At 45.5% G+C, this 18,883-nt stretch overlaps 1 protein-coding gene and 1 long non-coding RNA gene across 10 annotated transcripts in view; one reads left to right on the top strand and one right to left on the bottom strand.

Annotated features, from left to right (window-relative positions):
- Positions 1-388: 388 nt before the first annotated feature.
- STN1 (STN1 subunit of CST complex) overlaps positions 389-18,883 on the bottom strand; it is a 69,089-nt gene continuing 50,594 nt past the window's right edge. For all 9 annotated transcript variants that reach the window (XM_034778008.1, XM_034778003.1, XM_034778004.1 and 6 more), the window contains 3 exons: positions 11,438-11,560; positions 9,973-10,045; positions 389-3,907 (listed from right to left, as the gene is read on the bottom strand). In XM_034778008.1, the coding sequence (XP_034633899.1) occupies positions 3,750-3,907; positions 9,973-10,045; positions 11,438-11,560 (354 nt within the window). In that variant the 3' untranslated portion in view covers positions 389-3,749. The remainder of the gene's footprint in view (positions 3,908-9,972; positions 10,046-11,437; positions 11,561-18,883) is intronic.
- Positions 3,838-17,440, top strand: LOC117881119. The gene is made up of 3 exons (XR_004646696.1): positions 3,838-3,921; positions 16,248-16,333; positions 17,177-17,440. It is a non-coding gene; the product is annotated as an uncharacterized LOC117881119 (long non-coding RNA).

The raw sequence follows: 18,883 nt of genomic DNA, 5'->3' as shown, positions 1-18,883 counted from the left end.
TAGTTATGCCATTAAAAGTCCTAGTGTGGACAGTCACACTAATATAGTTACTCCCGTTCCTATACAGGAAGGGGAATAAACTATACCTGTATAAGGCTGGGTCTACACTACCCGCCTGAATCGGCGGGTAGAAATCGACCTCTCGGGGATCGATTTATCGCGTCCTGTCAGGACGCGACAATCGATCCCCGAATCAACGCTCTTACTCCACCAGCAGAGGTGGGAGTAAGCGCCGTCGACGGGAAGCCGCAGAGGTCGATTTTGCCGCCGCCCCTACAGCGGGGTAAGTCGGCTGCATGCGTAGCTGAATTTGCGTATCTTAAATCAACCCCCCCGCCCCGTAGTGTAGATGTAGCCTAAGACACCTTTATATTGGTGTAACTGTGTCCACACTGGGGGGTTATTTATTTACACTTTAACTATACCAGTATAATTAAAGCTTTACAACTTCCAGCATAGAAAAGCCCCAATTACATCCCAACCCAGTTGCCTAAACCTCCAGCTTCCCATTGCCACCTTCTCCAATGTCTGTACAGACATCTGCAGCACACAGGGGCATTGCTGAATTCAAAAAAATCAGCATAAATACACAATGGATATTATCCTAAATGGATTATTCACTTTTACATGTAAAAGAAAACAAACCTCCATTAAAGCTGCTACAGAATTTACATGATGGCACATTGGACAACTGCAGAGATCAGGTGGAAAGAAGGGGGCCCTACTGTGGACTACGTGGGGCTTTGATAACCATCTGCTTGCTTGACAGGGTGTGGTGCAGATTCATTCATTATGGAATGTAAAGTATATTGAGGTTCCTGGATGGAAGGTATAGCAGGGCAAGTTACTAAAACAAAACCAGAACCAGTGCACCAATGGATCTCGCTCTGAAGTTCATGAAACTTAGGGCTTGTCTGCACGTACAGCGGTGCAGTGGCACCAAAGTAGCTGCACCACTGTAGCACTTTAGTGAAGATGCTACTACGTCAACGGGGGAGAGCTTCTCCCATCGGAGTAGTTAATCCACCTCCCCGAGAGACGGTAGCTATGTCGACGGGAGGGCTGCCTACACCAGGGGTGAGGTCAGAACAACTACCTCGTTCAGCTGTGTGAATACTGCACACCCCAAGCTATGTAATTATACCAATATAAATTTGTAGTGTAGACCTGGCCTCAGCTTCTGAGCCCAATCCTTTTTCCCCCTCCCCCGCAAGGCTCAGCTGCTTGCAGAATTCCTCCCCAATGACTGCTCAGCCCACACCCTCAGTTCTCTCGCCCCAGATAACCAATTCCACTTCCCTTTTACACTGGCAGCAAAGTCCAATACATTTCTCAGCAAGTCAGCAGTACTCATTTAATCCTTTATCAGCAGAATTAACATCTGCTAACGCAATGGGATGGTTTAAAAAAAAAAAAACCCACAAAAACAAACAAACAAAAAAACAAATGGCCAGCCTAGGTCTCTAAGGGAGAGGTGGCCAGTTACTAGCATTTGTCATGCCTAACACTTGTCCACTAAAAAAAATAGACTACGGATCCCCATTCACACTCTTCCCAAAAACGACCCCCATTTGCTCTGAAAACTCATTTCACCTAGGCCATTTAATAACCTAGGTGAAATGGCTATTAAATATTCAGTTACTACTAAGGGGGAATTCAGATTCTAAGCCAGGAACTGACGTCCCTATACCTTCTATTCTTCCATGGGCAGCCTCTATTTTTTATAACTGAACCTCTTCAAATAGTATCAGAGCTGAAAACAAACACAAAATGCCCTTCCCCCTTTGGGGCTTAGATCAGACAAATTTATTTTAGTGGACCAGCTGTAATCAAGCCCGACTTTTTTCCTACTAGATTGAATCATGACCTGGACTCCACTCCCTGCCTTCTTTTATTATAAGAATGTCTCCCGGACAGTTCTGGTTCTTTTTTAACCCCCTATCCAATCTCCTTGTGAATAAATACATCCTTTCTGCACCTGTCTGGACACATGCTGAGGTCTGGGGACAGGGTATATAATGTGGAGCAAAAAACCAAGTAGTAATAATGCAAGGAATAACAACAGCCAACTGGGAAATTGGCAGTCAAGATCCACAGGAGGCGGGGAAATAGATGAAGTAGTGAGTCAAACATAACTTTGCACTCAGGACACATGCACCATCTAAAGCGGATTTTTCTATAGACATCTGAATGCTAATGCCACATGTTTCATCATGCCTTTCTATTTGCCTATATCCCACTTCAGCTACATTTCAAAACGAGGCGTATAATGTATCACCAAACCAAGACACGCACACACCACTTGCTGGCTTTCCAAGTACATATATCTGGTTTATTTTTCTCTGCTATGCTGATCTGCTAAATGTAGCTCTGGGGAGATTGCTATTTCAAGTGGGAGACAGAGGAACGAGGCAAGCAGCACTTTTTACTCATTTCAAGTTAAAGACACATTCCTCCATTAATGGAACAGATTAGTTAGAGCAAGCCTCAAGGAACCAGTCCTGTAGGTTTAAATGCTGAGCAGCACTGGGCGTTGAACCTGGGCATACATCTGAGTTTTAATTATTCTTGGTCAGATGTCCTACCCATTAGCTTAGTCAATGCTCGCTTTCTTTCATTCAATGTCATTCCACAAATTTCAGTCCCCATCCAAGCACAAAGAGGTGATACTGGCCTTCCTAACTGTGGCAGGGATGCAGAGCAAGCAAAGAGAGGGGAGATGAGACTGGTGCAATTCCCTGACTTCCCATGGTTTTGGCATGCTCTTTTCCATGAACTTTTGTTTCCTGGATCAGTATTTGTCATGTTGAGAGCTATTTACAGAAAAAATGAAGTAATGGCTGATTTGTGAGAACAGGAGCTTAATTTGGGTCCAAATTAATCAACAAGAACTTGTATTAATATCTGGAGGGATCCGAACACGCTTTACAAGCAATGGGCTAGGTTGTTCCTTATGGGGAGGTAGGAGGAGGTAAGTATGCTTTTAGGAGACACATTACCCTTGCCTCCTAGCTAGCTGCTGCTCCCAAAAACCCCCCTTGAGTTGGACATGCAAACTGGGGAAATGCGCATGAGATCATGCTGGCACTGACGGAATGAAGGCTACATACAGTGCATGCCAGGTATCAGAAAGTGCCTTCCACTGGTCTTTACAACACACATTTAAAAAGGGAGACAGATCTACTTAGAGAACATGTATTCGAAAGCATATCCGTCACATGGAGACAGGTCACAACACTGCCGTCTTTAAGCACAGATGAGACTATTACTATAACCAGTGGTCTCGGTAGTAGCAACTTAGGGCTGTTAGAGCACATGCACATAGAGGTGCCATTAGGCTGTACCACTTGGAAGTACTATGGTTGGAGAAAGAGAAGCATATCAGGAAGAACCGTGATTGTATTCAGAATGTTCACTTCTTCAGGTAGCTTGCACCTAGCAGACTGTGATATTTGGATACTGTACAACAACTTTCACTCTCTAATGATCCCTGTATATTTTAATTCCTGGAGTAGCAGAAATCAGCATGGGCTTTAAAGCAAAGCGTGAGGGGTGTATTTTTTCAAGGAACCAGAGTCAGATGGAACCAATAGCATTTCTGAGTCAACATTCCACTTTCCTTCTCCAATTTAGCTTCTCAGTGTCATTGCTGAGTCCTTTCTACTCTTTCTGGCAATGTGGTTACTGGGTTAAATTTTGTTCTGCCTGCACCATGCACAAATAGATGTCCTGCATCTTATTTCTTCTTTTCAGAAAGCCATGTAGTATTCTTCCATGGTGCTGACAATATCACTGTTTCTCTCCAGCAGGTTCAGGACACGATGCATCACCATTTCACTTAGATAAGGACTGTAGGTCTGGCGAACACAACACAAGATGTGAAGAAAATGGCAGCCCTTTTCAGCATCTGTAGAAACAAAGGTAAAATGCAGCCAGGGTGGAAAAGACCAGCATAGGTTTCCAGTTGCCTCATATCAGCTATCACAAATACAGATCAGTCACGTACACACAAATGCTGTTAGACAAGAGGAGGGCACAGGGGTTAGAGCAGAGGTCATGGACTTTAGAAGGAAGGGGATCAGGGAGCTGAGTTTGCAGTCCTTACATTGGCTAATGTTCCCATTAACTTCACTGAGAAGTGCCAGTGTTAGGGCTAAAAAATAATCACGAAAACATGTTATCGGTTAGACAAGACTGCCAGAGAAGGCAAGGAGCTCAAATACACGCGGGCACAGCCTGAACAATGGTAATGAATTTGGGACACCACTCTTTGAGTTGTAAATCTCCATCTACAGTCTCTCAAGCTATTCAGTCCCTCAGTCTGCAGCTCACTCAGAAGAGACCCAGTGGAAATTCTTGTCCACATTTGACTGGTCTGAGTTTTAAAGCTCCAGTCTAAACCCAGCCAGTAGTGAATGTTTACCCAATGCTGACACCTTGTGGCCAAGGTGTTGCATTACACCTATTTTATACACCAGCAAAACAAATGAATAATTCTACATTTTACAAAAACAACAAGGAGTCTGGTGGCACCTTAAAGACTAACAGATTTATTTGGGCATAAGCTTTCGTGAGTAAAAACCTCACTCTATGCATCCGAAGAAGTGAGGTTTTTACTCACGAAAGCTTATGCCCAAATAAATCTGTTAGTCTTTAAGGTGCCACCAGACTCCTTGTTGTTTTTGTAGATACAGACTAACACGGCTACCCCCTGATACTTGTCTACATTTTACAGCCTCCTCAGGCAATTGCCTGAATAGAAGGTCACAGATTTTTGTGATCTTGGGTTTTAGTGACTTTCACATTCCATAAAGAGGAGTGAACTGAAAGGCTTTTTACCTACAAAGGACTTCTCTTACAACAGTTCATAGATTCCAAGACCAGAAAGAATCACTGATCATCTAGTCTGACCTCCTGTACAACACAGGCCATGGGACTTCCACAAAATAATTCCTGGTCTATAAAGATGCCCCTAACCCCTGAACAACATGACATTTGCTGTGCTGCCTTACGGCGAAAGCCTTCCCCTATATTCAGCCTGGGTAAAGCCAGAGTAAGTGGGCTTTGCTCACCTGGTTCACATGATGCATGGAACAATGGCAGGAGAAGAGTCCCCCTTCCCAAGTGCAGAGCACTGCTTATGGCCTGCAGCAGTGTCTGTGGCTGCTGCATCCTACCCATGGAAGGGGGATTTGGCTGGAGGATCCATGAAGCAGGAGCTCTGCTAGCCACACCTGTAACACTTTCCCCACCCCATTTCATTATCTAGTGCTGCAGGATCACCGTGCCTCCCAAAAACTGAACTGAAGCAAGAAAGAGTCCAACAAGTGGAACAGATTTCTCCCTCTTCTTGGGGACATCAGTGGAAATAAGCATTAAAAGAGTGTGCGCGCGAGGTTCTGCTCTTCCTGCTATCTCAGTTGTAGCAGAACAGATGAGGCTGGAGTACTGGGAAACTAACACTTAGTTGGGAAAGCTGTGAGGTCTGTGACTGTTCTTCCCACCTCTAGAAGGAAAGGCCATATAGGTCTTGAGCCACCTGCTGAGAAAGCTCAATTCCCTGCTCTCACAAGTGTGACCTGTGAGACTGACAGTTGCATAGCTGCTGTGCAAGATAAGATAGGCCTAAAAGAGAACCTCTTGCATGGAGCGTCTTAACTGGTTTCTTAAAATGGAGCGAACATTGTATGAGTGCAGTACATGGAATACTGAGATAATGTGCTCTTGGTAGCTAGTGTTGCTAAAGAGATGGATTACTGCACTTTGGATCAGTTGGAGGTTTGTTTTAAGAAGGCCAGAGCACTCATTCCCAAATACAACATGCTACAATGGCCCAATCTAAGTCATGAAGGTATGACCCAGCTCATCATCCAACAGTAGGCAGAGGGAAGAGGACATTTTTGGCAGCCATTGGTCCTCGTATGTGCAGAAGCGTTGAGCAGCCCAGAATCACTCCTGACCATTTGAGGGCAGATTCCCTCTCTAGTGGGAGATGCTGAAATGATCTTCATAAAGTTACCCTCTTACTTCTCACTTCTACCCACACACTTATCTCAGCCAAGCTCTGAGATAGGCAGACAACAACAGTACTATCATTGGCAGAGATGAGCGAGGTATAGAGCTGGCAGTCATTGCCCATCATCAACAATTGATACAGGGATGCCCCAGGTAATTTCATGTAGATATTTGGCAGCATGGGTGATAAAACAGAGCCCTCCCTGGTCCTGATTTCAACCTAGCAGATAAAACCAGGGAAGAAGCTGTCTTAGGAGCCCTCTGTTTTGTCATGCCTCTGGAGACAAATTCTAATGACAATTCTAGCTGCCTTTGGGCCATGCTGTCAGTCCCAAGCTGGCCTCTCAAAGGGTGTTTGTTGTGGACTTGGTTGTTTGCGACTGCACTTGTTCCAGACCAGGACTGTCTTTGAATTGTATTATAGAATAGTTTTACGGGAACCTCATTTAATCATATTCTAGGACTCATATAGTATAAGAGTTTATTCATTCAGGATGTTGGCTTATACTATAATAACTCACATCATATTTACAAACTGGTTGACTGACAGTTTATCTTAAAAGTTAGCAGAAAGATAACTGTAATTAGCTACCAAAGACTGAATAGACAAAGATTTCCTTTCTTGAAAGAAGCTGTGGGAATTTCTTTCAACTAGTAAGAGTTGTTGAGTTAGTGCCTTTCAATTATCTCACCTCAAAGTAGGTTTCCACAGTTCAAAGTGGTTTGTTTGGTTACCCACAACCACCAGAGGGCATATGAGAGCCAGCATAGTGCACAGTACCGCCTTTAAAGTCAACAACATTGACCACACATTATTTTATCCATTTTTTGTGGCCACAGGCTATTTCTGCTTTGATCTCCAAGAGAACTTCAGCCTTTCCAGTTGATTGCATGACAATTCTATATTTTCTGTGATCATATTAGACAAACAATCCTACAGAAAGCCAACAGAGTGATAGAAAACAGACCTGAAAATTGTGTCCTTTGCAATACAAAATAATTTACCACGATTCTGAGTCAAAGAAAAAAAATCAAATTAGCCACTGATCAGATTAAGCAGACGTATTTGTTCTGAGACAAGCATCCTGCAGCTGTAATTTCATCAAATCTGAAACTAAGCAGAATCATGCCTGGTCAGTATGCAGATGAGTGACCTGCCAGGAAAACTCAGGTTCTTCATGAAGCAGAGTTGGTATTTCACTAGTTGTCACTCCTTGCTTGGACGCAGGAGAGAAAGGATGGTGTTGTGGTTAAAGCACTGGAATGAGATTTAGGAGATCCTGGCTCTTCCACTGACTCTGTGATTCTGACCAAGTCACTTAATCTCTCTGTGCCTCGGCTCCCTGTCTGTTCAATGGGGCAGAATACCTCCTAGCCTCACAGGGGCGCTGTGGGGCGTTCAGATAGTAGTGTAGTAATGGGGAGGGGAGCAGGTGCTGCTGAGTAATAGATACCGAACCAAATGCCCCAAGATACCATTAGAAGCACTATGCTGTCTTCTGGATGAGATGAAAAATAGAGCCCCTAACAATTTATGGGATATTTGAACATGTCTCTCAGAATTATTAATGAATTCCCGTAGCACCCAAAGTCGCATATCAGGATTGGGGCTCTAGTACACTAGGTGGAGTACATACACACCCCCACCCCCCACCCCACACCCAAGGAAGACAGCTCTTGCCTTCAAAAAGTTTACATTCAAATTTAAGGCAAGACCGAAGAAGTGAGGGTAGGAGGTGGACAGTACAAGGTAGCTAGCCAGTGGAACTACAATACATACACAGTGAGATAATGTTACAATACATTTGGAAGTCTTTTTCTAAATAAAAATATCAGCTATTTCAATTGTCCCTCTGTCTAGTCATCCTTAGTTGGCAGATTTCTTGTAGGCATCAGCAGAGATAGGCTACTAGCAGCACTAATGTTGGTGTCCAGGTACATCAGGCAACTATATTCAGACATGCCAAGTTACCCCAGTTATTCTTCTCATTCCCTCCTGGAAAAACTAGTTTAGTGCTGCTAGCACAGAATAGCTGACATGTTCTAGCTAGACAAGGTAGGGGTGAGAAGAGCTCTGTGTAGCTTGAAAGCTTGAATCTTCCACCAAACAAAAGTTGGTCCAATAAAAGATATTACCTTACCTAGCTTGTCCCTCTCATCTGCTGGGACCAACCTGTCTACAACACTACAAACAGTGTTTGAGCAGTTTATACCATGCTGTTGTATACTGTGTCCACAAGTGGCTGCATTTCAGCGATGAGTGAATGATCCCCATGTGTCACATTCTGCCAAGGGTTTTGGAATGAGAGGAGTAAAAAAAGCACTATAGCAAATGTACATTTATCATTAGGACAGGTACCTCAAATCAAACAAGTAATCGCTATGGCAATGACACACTGGATTTGGGAGAAAGGGGCAATTTTAAAGGCACATGGTCTGCTAAGAAATTACTATGTGTGATCCCTATGCACAGGGACCACACATTGTCTATCCATCACTTAAAGCCTATGGTCTATGGATGAAATCCTGGCTCCACTGTAGTCAATAGGAGTTTTTCTCTTGACTTTAGTGGAGTCCGGATTTCACCCTATGGTCTTAAATGGGGCGTGGGCCCATGGCATAGGGATCAATTTCACCTAAAAATTTCCTAAAAATCTACTCCTTAGAGAAGGCAGCTCAGTCCACACTATCCCTTTTGTGACATCTCCCATACTGACACAGCTGACAAAGTTTGCCTATTTATTCAGCAGTGTAAAGCTACCAACCACTAGGGGCTGACCTAGCCCCATTTAACTCTGTTCCTTCTGAAACCTAAATCCTCCACTGGATTCAGATCCAAGTCTCCAGCATTCACAGTGAAAAGCAACAGAGGGTCCTGTGGCACCTTTAAGATTAACAGAAGTATTGGAGCATAAGCTTTCATGGGTGAATGCCCACTTCATCAGACGCAAGTAATGGAAATTTCCAGAGGCAGGTATAAATCAGTATGGAGATAACGAGGTTAGTTCAATCAGGGAGGGTGAGGTGCTCTGCTAGCAGTTGAGGTGTGAACACCAAGGGAGGAGAAACTGCTTCTGTAGTTGGATAGCCATTCACAGTCTTTGTTTAATCCTGATCTGATGGTGTTAAATTTGCAAATGAACTGGAACTCAGCAGTTTCTCTTTGGAGTCTGATCCTGAAGTTTTTTTGCTGTAAGATGGCTAGCTTTACATCTGCTATTATGTGGCCAGAAGTGTTCTACAGGTTTTTGTATATTGCCATTCCTGATATCTGACTTGTGTCCATTTATCCTCTTGCATAGTGACTGTCCAGTTTGGCCAATGTACATAGCAGAGGGGCATTGCTGGCACATGATGGCATATATAACATTGGTGGATGTGCAGGTGAATGAGTCGGTGATGTTGTAGCTGATCTAGTTAGGTCCTGTGATGGTGTTGCTGGTGTAGATATGTGGGCAGAGTTGGCATCGAGGTTTGTTGCATGGGTTGGTTCCTGAGTTAAAGTTATTATGGTGCGGTGCATGGTTGCTGGTGAGAATATGCTTAAGGTTGGCGGGTTGTCTGTGGGCGAGGACTGGCCACCCTCCCTGATTGAACTAACCTCATTATCTCCATACTGATTTATACCTGCCTCTGGAAATTTCCCTCTGTTGCTTTTTACAGATTCAGACTAACACGGCTACCCCTCTGATACAGCATTCACAGTGGCTGCACATTTCAGAATTGACGTGCTTTCTCCCTGCTTAGCTTTGTCGCCAGTTCCCATGTTCAAGACAACTCTAGGCCTGCCCTGCACCAGGTTTTTGGCTGCACAAAGAAGAGAGGGAGGATAAGACAGACTTAAGTTCGGGTTCAGGAACAAAGGGAAAGGGCTATTCTAACTGAGTGGCAGGAGGAGATACTGTTGTCTATGATGGGTCAGCACTGGCTCAGAGACCAGACCACACAACTACTTACGTTTGGGTTTTCGACAATCTGCTTTGACAACACCAAGGATCACGTTGTGTAACTCCTTATCCTGGTCAGTCACCTAGAAGATGCAAGAGAAATTGCTGATTCACAGCAGTCTATTCTGCAACACATGAACTACGAAGGTACATGCTAGCCTAACTTTACCGTGACTGCACCTTTGCATTTGTGCTATATACAAAAATAGTCAGTTCCATCTTCAAATTATTCTTTTTATAAGCAAACAAACAAACAAACATTAATAACAATTAGGTGAAAGACAGGACATAAGAATCATTCCCAAAGGAGGGTGAGCAATGCAACATGTAAGTGCACTAGTCTGCTATTTCTAGAGCACAGGGTTCCAATCCTACTTCAGCTAACAGGGGATAGGAGTTTGATAGGTCCCATCCTTTGTTGGACATCACAAAGCCACCATGTAACTAAGCAGCCTAATGAAAGAAGACCGAGGTCTGGAACAGCCTGGGATGCAGCAGGTTAGGACTGAATTGCATAGGCAAAGCTGGATTTTGTGGAGGGAACATGAGCGCTGGAATGTAGGTGGTACAGCAAGTTTAATGTGCATTGGCAGAGCTGCATGGGAGAGGCTCAGCATTGCAGTAACAGACCATACTGCAGGTCAGGACTGAGGTGCAGTTGCAGAGCTGAAAGGAATGTGTATATGTGGTATGTGGTAGAACTGCAAGTAGAAAACTTACATAGCACCTGTCTCGGCTACTGTTGGCTTTAGCCCCTGCTCTTAGTCTCTCATTCTCATGAGCACTAGAGCTCAAAAATCCAGATTTCTTTGATTTTAAGGTAATGGCTTAAATCCTAATACGAGTCAGATTTATGCAGTTTATTGGCCTCAACAGTTCCTCTAAGGAGAAAAACATGAGAGACTCAGCCTCTGCATCTCTGAAAGCCATAACATAAGGCACCTACTGGTATAAAGAAATCACTCAGAGGGACTTGGAAACCCAATGGAGAGGGAGTCAGAGTGCTACCTCTAGGTAAGGAGAGAGCCACTCCTAGCTGAAACTAGGTTAGACCAAAGGAGGTGGTTCCCTTTGCATTCACTTGATAGATCCAGTGCCTGTGGACCATAAGGGTGTTGTTGCTTTGCACCTCTCCTCTGGGAACGTGCAGGATGGTCTCACTGTGTGGTAACATCTGATAAATGTGTGGGGTTGCAAGGGGTGTCCACTGCAGTTGCTGGTCACCAAGAGGCAGCAGCTGTCTAGCTCTCTCAAACACGGACACAAATAAACTGACAAGATATTGAAGAGAATAAGAAGCAATGAAGAGAGCTAAAACTTCTGAACATGTAAACAGACCCCCCAGGGTCCATCTCACCCTGTTGAAAGGGCCTTTAGGACTATGTGATTCAATCATATTGCAGAGCGCCTCCTGCCTGATGTGACATTCATGACCTCTGGTTACACATCTCCATAACTGCAATTCAGTTCCTTACATGATATACATCCTTGGGGCTATTTGATTTCTGGAAAACCACTCCTTTTTCCTGCAGCACCTTTATTGCCTCCTTGAATGCACTGTGAATCAGTTTGGAGCTGGGTTCACTTTTTGAATCCATCTGGATGGGGAAAAAAAACGAACAAACAACATACACATAAGATGTGAAATATTAGCCCTTGAAATCAAATTCCCTTTGATTTCAATAGAGCCAGTATGTCAGCCAGAGTTTTTAGACAGACATCTTCCTGAGTAAAGCCAAGCCAGTTCCTCTAGCTCAAGAGTTCATAAGTTATATCTATTATATGCAATCTAACCAAATTCTCAGGCCAGAAGGGAATCACAGATGTGTGTCCCTGCATGACAGCAGAACCACCCAAGTCACCTATTGCCTTCTTAATTCTTTGCTGAAATGGCTGCCACATACAGCCACCTCTTCCTTCCTTTGGAATACTGCAACCCCCAAAGCTGCTATGCTGCTTGCAGATTGGGAGACTGATTGACTGACTAACTTCCTTCCTCCATCTGCAGCCACACGTACACTTAGGTTCTGATTTTGACAGATCTCACAAGTTAGGTAGGAAGGGGCGGGTGGGTTGATCAGTGCTTTGCATAGGTGACCTCCAACAAGAATCTGGGGGATGGTGACACTTTTCTCCCTGAGTCAGTCTCCCAGAGAAGGAAGGGAATGGGGGAGGAGTGGGTGGGGAGACGGATTTGTGGAGGGACAGAAAGGGAGTGATGGAAGGGGTGGAGGAGAGGTTAAGATGCTGATGTGCTGAGACCACTACCCATCAGACTGACCAATATTGTCTCATTGCTGCCTTGTGCTCCCCCATCTATCTGTTCTCTTGTCTTATACTTAGAATGTAAGCTTTTCTGAGTAGGAACCATTTTTCTGTTCTGTGTTTGTACAGTGCCTAGCACATTGACCTGGGGTCCGAAGTGATATAGTAATACAAATAATAATAGTAATGAGTGGTATGCAATATTGCCAACCCCAAGCATTAAAAAAAAATCACCAGTCAGACCCCCCAAAATCATGAGATTTTATAAAAATAAAAATATATTTCTTATTTGCCTTTTTTTAACCTTTAGGATGGCACTCAGGTCACTTTTCAAGATTTTTCTCTACAACCCTGGAGAAATTTTTACAAATAAAAAAAAAAAAAAGCCATGAAATTGCAAAAACTAAGATTCCCATTCACGACTCCAGGAGCTGGGTCTTTAAGGAAGCAAACAAATATCGCAAGAGTTGACAATACAGGTTTTGCAATAGGAGGGAAGCAACATAACAACAGCCATCCTGGGTCAGACCAATGGTCTATCTAGCCCAGTATCCTGTCTTCCGACAGTGGCCAATGCCAGGTGCTTTAGAGGGAATTGAATGATCCATCCCGTTGTCCACTTCCACCTTCTGGTAGTCAGAGGGTATGGACACCCAGAGCATGGGGTTACATCCTTGACCATCTTGGCTAACAGTCACTGATGGACCTATCATCCATTAACTTATCTAATTCTTTTTTGAATGCTGTTATAGTTTTGGACTTCACAACATATACTGGCAAAGAGTTCTACAGGTTGACTGTACATTGCATGAGGAAGTACTTCCTTCTATTTGTTTTAAACCTGCTACCTATAATTTCATTGGGGGACTCCTGGTTCTTGCATTACGTGAAAGGGTAAATAACACCTCCTTATTCACCAGCAAAGGGTAAGAGATGCATACAAGGTGAAGAGAGCTGTGGGGAAGACAGGAGGTGTGTTAAGGGGAGTAATTTTGAGAGGGTTGGGAACAAAGCGCTGTACTGGGGAGAGAAAGAACATGGCAGCAAGAAGAAGAAGAAACAGAAGTCAGGGGCTTGTGGAGTGAAGAGGAGACCTGGAATCGAGGAGTCTGTACTGAGAATGCAAAAAGTGATGGGATTTGCAGAGGAAGACGTGGGTAGGGAGTGAAGGAAATATAGTGAGAGTCAGGAAGAGCAGAACAAGTAAGGGAGTAGGGAGGGCTAAAAGAATGGAAGGACAGTAAGTGGAGCGGAAGGAAATGGAGGATACCAAGTAAGGAAGGGAAAGTAAATGGGGGTAGGAGAGAAGAAAGGGCTGCATAGGAAGGAAAGGGCAAGACCACTACCTACTCTTTTCTGGGAGCACCTCACTTTCCACCCTGCCAAAGAGGAGGTTACTCACCCTGTGCAGTAACTGACGTTCTTCGAGATGAGTGTCCCTGTGGGTGCTCCACTACCCACGCTCCTTCCCTCTATTTCGGAGTTGGGGTAGCCTCCGTTGTAGAGAAGGAACTGAGGAGACCGCCGCGCATGCGTACTATTAAGCTAGACTCAGAGCGGGGGAGCAGGCTCTGCGCATGCATGGCCGGTACAAGTACTGATACAAAAATCTCCGAGCAAAGGCGCAGGGACGCACCAACACCTGGAGTGGAGCACCCACAGGGACACTCATCTCGAAGAACGTCAGTTACTGCACAGGGTGAGTAACCTCCTCTTCTTCTTCGAGAGATGTCCCTGTGGGTGCTCCACTCCAGGTGACTTAAAAGCAGTGTGTCTCAAGGAGGTAGGGACTTCGGATCTGATAGGAATGCCATAGATAGTATAGCTCTGCCCAATCGTGTATCAGAGAGAGGGCCCTGAGTAAGGGCATAGTGTTTAACACATGTGTGTTCAGAGGACCAAGTGGTTGCTTTACAGATGTCGGCCAGGGGAACTCTGCGTAAGAAAGCCACAGAGGCAGCCAGAGATCTAGTGGAGTGAGTTCTGATGCCGGCTGGAGGTGTAACCTTCTTCATCTGATAGCACAATCGGATGCACTGAGAAATCCAGTTTGAAAGTCGCTGGGTAGAAATAGGAGTCCCTTTGGAACGCTCCGCGATGGAGACAAAAAGAGTCTAGAAGAGTTTCTAAAAGGTTTGGTTCTATCCAAATAGAAGAACAAGGCCCTGCGTATATCTAATGTATGCATTGTGGCATCGAATGAGTTCGCATGTGGTTTCGGAAAAAAGGTTGGTAGGTTTATCGGCTCATTAATGTGGAATGAGGAATGCACCTTTGGAAGAAATTTGGGGTGTAATCTGAGGGTAACCTTGTCCTTGAAAAATAGGGTATATGGTGGGTCTGCCATAAGAGCTGCTATTTCTCCTGCCCGTCTGGCGGAGGTAATTGCCACTAAAAATGCTGTTTTCATCGAAAGGTGTAAAAGGGAGCACGTGGCTAGGGGTTCAAATGTTTGTTGAGTTAGGCAAGATAGCACTAAGTGAAGGTCCCACGGAGTGGTAGGTGGTTTAATGTCTGGGTATTGGAGTCCCTTGAGGAAACGCTTGGTGATTGTATGAGCAAAAACAGAGGTATCATCAATTTTGTCATGAAAGGTTGTAATAGCAGCTAAATGGACTCGGATGGAGCTGAAAGAAAGGCCGGATCGCTTAAGGTCCAATAGGTAGTCAAGCATGAGCGGAAGAGATACCAACATGGGACAAAGTTGTTTAGCTGAACACCAATGTGTGAATCGTTTCCACTTTCGTAGATAGGTGGTGTGAGTAGATTGTGTTCTGCTGTGTAGGAGCACTCTTTGAACTTAGTCAGAGCAAGCTAGTTCGTTTTGGGAGAACCATGTAGGAACCAGGCTTTGAAGTGAAGCATGGACAGGTTGGGGTGAAGAAATCAGCCGTGTTGCTGTAATAGGAGGTTCGGGATGAGACGCAACGGAATTGGTGGTCGAATCGACATTCTGGTGAGGAACAGAAACCACAGTTGTCTGGGCCACGACGGGGCAATCAGGATCACCTTGGCACGGACTGTTCGTATTTTTATCAGGACCCTGTTGGGAACCGGTATTGGGGGAACTGCATACAGTAAGTTTCGGTGCTATGGGATCATGAATGCGTCTCCCAGGGAATGTTTGCCCAGTCCCGCTCTGGAGCAAAAGTCAGGATATTTCGTGTTTTTCGCAGTTGCAAAGAGGTCTATGATTGGGTGACCCCAAATGCGGAATATGTTGTGAATGGTTTTCTTGTCTATCTCCCATTCGTGATCCCAGGGAAAGCGTCTGCTTAGTTCGTCCGCTGTGGTGTTCATCACTCCGGGAAGACAGGCAGCTGATATCCGGATGTTGTTCGCAAGGCACCAATTCCAGAGCTTCATAGCCTCTGTGCAAAGTGAGTGGGAGCGAGCCCCTCCCTGCTTGTTTACGTAGAACATGCATGCCATGTTGTCTGTCATTATGCGTACATGGTGATTCCTGATTAGTGGGAGGAAGTGACAGCACGAATTGCGTATGGCTCGAAGTTCTAGGACATTTATGTGCAGAGAGGTTTCGGTTGAAGACCATAGCCCCTGGACTGTGTGGTGAGATATGTGTGCACCCCATCCTGTCAGAGATGCATCGGTAGTCAGTATGAGGGATGGAGCTTCCTGAAGAAAGGGGACTCCAGAGCAGAGGTTGGAGTGAACTGTCCACCACAGTAGAGAATCTTTGACTCAGAAAGGTATGGAGAGAGTCTTGTTTAGAGAGTGCACATTTGGTCTGTAAACCGTGCTCAACCACGCTTGGAAGCACCTCGTGTAGAGTCATGCATTTTGGACCACAAAAGTGCACAAGGCCATGTGACCTAGTATTTGGAGACAGTCTCGGGCAGTGACCTGGGGACTGTTGCGAAGTTTTGTGGCCAGTAGGCTTATGGAGTTGAAGCGGTCGGGTGGGAGAGATGCCAATCCCACCCGGGAGTCGAGGTATGCTCCTATGAACTCCAGATGTTGGGTGGGGCATAATGTGGATTTGTTTTTGCTTATTTGCAGGTCTAGAGATAGGAAACAATCGACAGCAAGTCAAGTGAATTGGAGAGCTTCGTCGAACGTTGAGGCTTTGAGGAGGCAATCGTCAAGTAAGGAAATATTATGACCCCTTGTTTCCTGAGGTAGACAGTGACTACAGCTAGGATCTTGGAAAAAACATGAGGGGCCGTGAACAGTTCGAAGGGGAGAACCCTGTATTGAAAATGTGTTGAGCCAAGGGTAAAACATAGGAAGCGTCTGTGGGACGGGTGTGTAGTCACATGAAAATAGGCGTCCTGTAGGTCGAGGGTTGAAAACCAATTGCCCTGCTCCAGCGCTGGGATTATGGTAGTGAGAGTAACCATCTTGAACTTTTGCTTTTTGACAAATTTGTTGAGCCGCCTGAGGTTGAGGATTGGTCGCCATCCCCCAGTTTTCTTTTCTGTTAAGAAATAATGGGAGTAAAAACCCTTCCCTTTGTGTCGTTCAGGCACAATTTCTATTGCTCCCAGTTGAAGGAGATGTTGCACTTCTTGGAGGAGTAGTTGCTCGTGAGAAGGGTCCCTGAAGAGGGACGGGGAGGGTGGATGGGAGGCAAGGAGAGGAAGGGGATGGAGTAGCCAATTGTAACGACCTCTATAACCCACTTGTCGGTGGTAATGTTCTGCCATTGATGGGAGAATTGAGAATGGTCGTAGGTGGTGTCCAAAAATAGGTGTACTGGCTGAAGTGGGAACGCTGTTTTCTAAACCCTCGACCAAGCCTTCAAATTTGTTTATTAGTTGGAGGGGGTTGAGGCGCCCCCGCAGAATTAGGACGACGACGCTGGAATCTCGGTCTCTGGCATTGCTGTTGTTGTTGTTGCTCCTGTGATCTATGGAAGTGTTGTGTATATGCGGGGTAGCGTGGACGTTGGTAAGTTTGATATCTATATTGTCGCCTTCTGGTCATAGGTGTCTGGAGATCTAAGGATCGGAGGGTTGCCCTTGAGTCCTTCATTGGATGAAGTACGTCGTTTGTGGTGGAAGCAAAGTTTTTCACTGTCAAAAGGAAGATCTTCAATGGTACTCTGGACCTCTCGAGGAAAGAAAGAGGAGGAGAGCCATGACCCTCGGCGCATGACCACTGCTGTGGCGGTCGATCTTGCTGAAGTATTGGCTACATCGAGGGCCGCTTGAAGAGCGGTACGTGATATGATTTGTCCCTCGGAAACCAGAGCTGTGAATTGTTGTTTCTTCTGTTCTGGAATGTCATCAATAAAGTTCATGAATTTATTATAGTTTCTGTGGTCATATTTTGCGAGAACTGCAGTATAATTAGCAATACGAAATTGTAACTTTGAGGATGTATATACTTTACGACCAAAGAGGTCCAAGCGTTTACTTTCCTTGTTGGCCGGGGTGGAGCGGGAATACTGTTGTTTGGTCCTTTGGTTCACTGCATCTACTACCAATGAGTTTGGCACCGGATGGGTAAAAAGGAATTCAGAGCCCTTAGAAGGGATGAAGTACTTCCGGTCCGCTTGTTTACAGGTAGGTAGGCTTGTAGCTGGAGTCTGCCAGATGGACTCAGCAGGTTCTAAAAGGGCTACGTTGATTGGTAATGCAACCCTAGAAGAAGAAGAGGGTTGTAGGATGTCTGTTAACTCATGCTGTTGTTCAGGGACTTCCTCCAAGTTAATTCTCAAGTCACTGGCCACTCTTTTTAAAAGGTCTTGGAATTTTGAGAAGTCATCTGACGATGTTGGAGGAGGGGGAAGTAAGGCTTCTTCAGGCGTAACCTCCGGCTCTACTGGGATAGGAGCAGGACTTGGTTGATCCTGCAAGTATGACAGTGCTGCCTGGTGTCTTGTGTCATTGGCAGGTTCGTCAGGTAGTGGTGCTAGGCAAGTGTTGCGCCTGGTTGAGGTGGAGTAGCGCCTGTGTTCTCGAGGGTATGGTGCCCATGGGGCCCAATATTGCCATTGTGGTGGGTTGGTTCACGCCCCAGGGTGCAGGATCCTGAGAATAGGATGATGGGATTTTTCTATGACCTCTGTTGACTGGGCTCTGGGGATGTGAGTCTTGATACTGTGAAAAATCCCCCTGTGGTTCAGCTTCCTCCTCACTGGAGGAAGGCTGTTCAGACCCTGACGCAGCCATTGGAGAGAAGCAGGCATTCAGCAGGGGTGACTGCAGGATGGGTGACACAAACAGATCTCTTGACTGAGTGAATTGCAGTGCTGAGGCTCCTCTTTGAGGTGAAGGCTGTGCAGGAGGAAGTTGCAGAGAGGAGACATTCCTCTGAGCCGGTGTTTTGAGTCTTGGCTCACTGCCAGTCAGCTCCGCGGGTGTCGGTGCCGTGGCCGGTGCCGGGAGAGCAACATCAGCCTGCAGGGGTTCAGGCAGGTTGTGGAATGTTGGCACTGCGTCCGTCGGTGCCAAAAGAGAGGCAGGCAGCTGGAAGCCTGAAGCCTCGGCACCGGAGCTTCACGCCGCTGCCGCAGCCTCAGGCGGGTTTTGCGCAGTACCGGAGGAGCCCAGCTCATCAAATGTACTCAAGTGGGGGAGCACAGGCAGGGAAACTGTTGATCTGCCTGAAGAGATTTTGTGTCTCATAACCTTCTTTGGTGACGAAAGTTGCCCTTTTTTTGTAGTTTTTTTGAGCTTCTTTGAGGCAGG

The sequence above is a fragment of the Trachemys scripta genome, chromosome 7, assembly GCF_013100865.1.
Source record: "Trachemys scripta elegans isolate TJP31775 chromosome 7, CAS_Tse_1.0, whole genome shotgun sequence".
In the NCBI taxonomy this organism is placed as follows: Eukaryota; Metazoa; Chordata; order Testudines; family Emydidae; genus Trachemys; species Trachemys scripta.
Note: the sequence above shows the minus strand (reverse complement) of the source record. Positions and strands in the feature narration are given on the sequence as shown.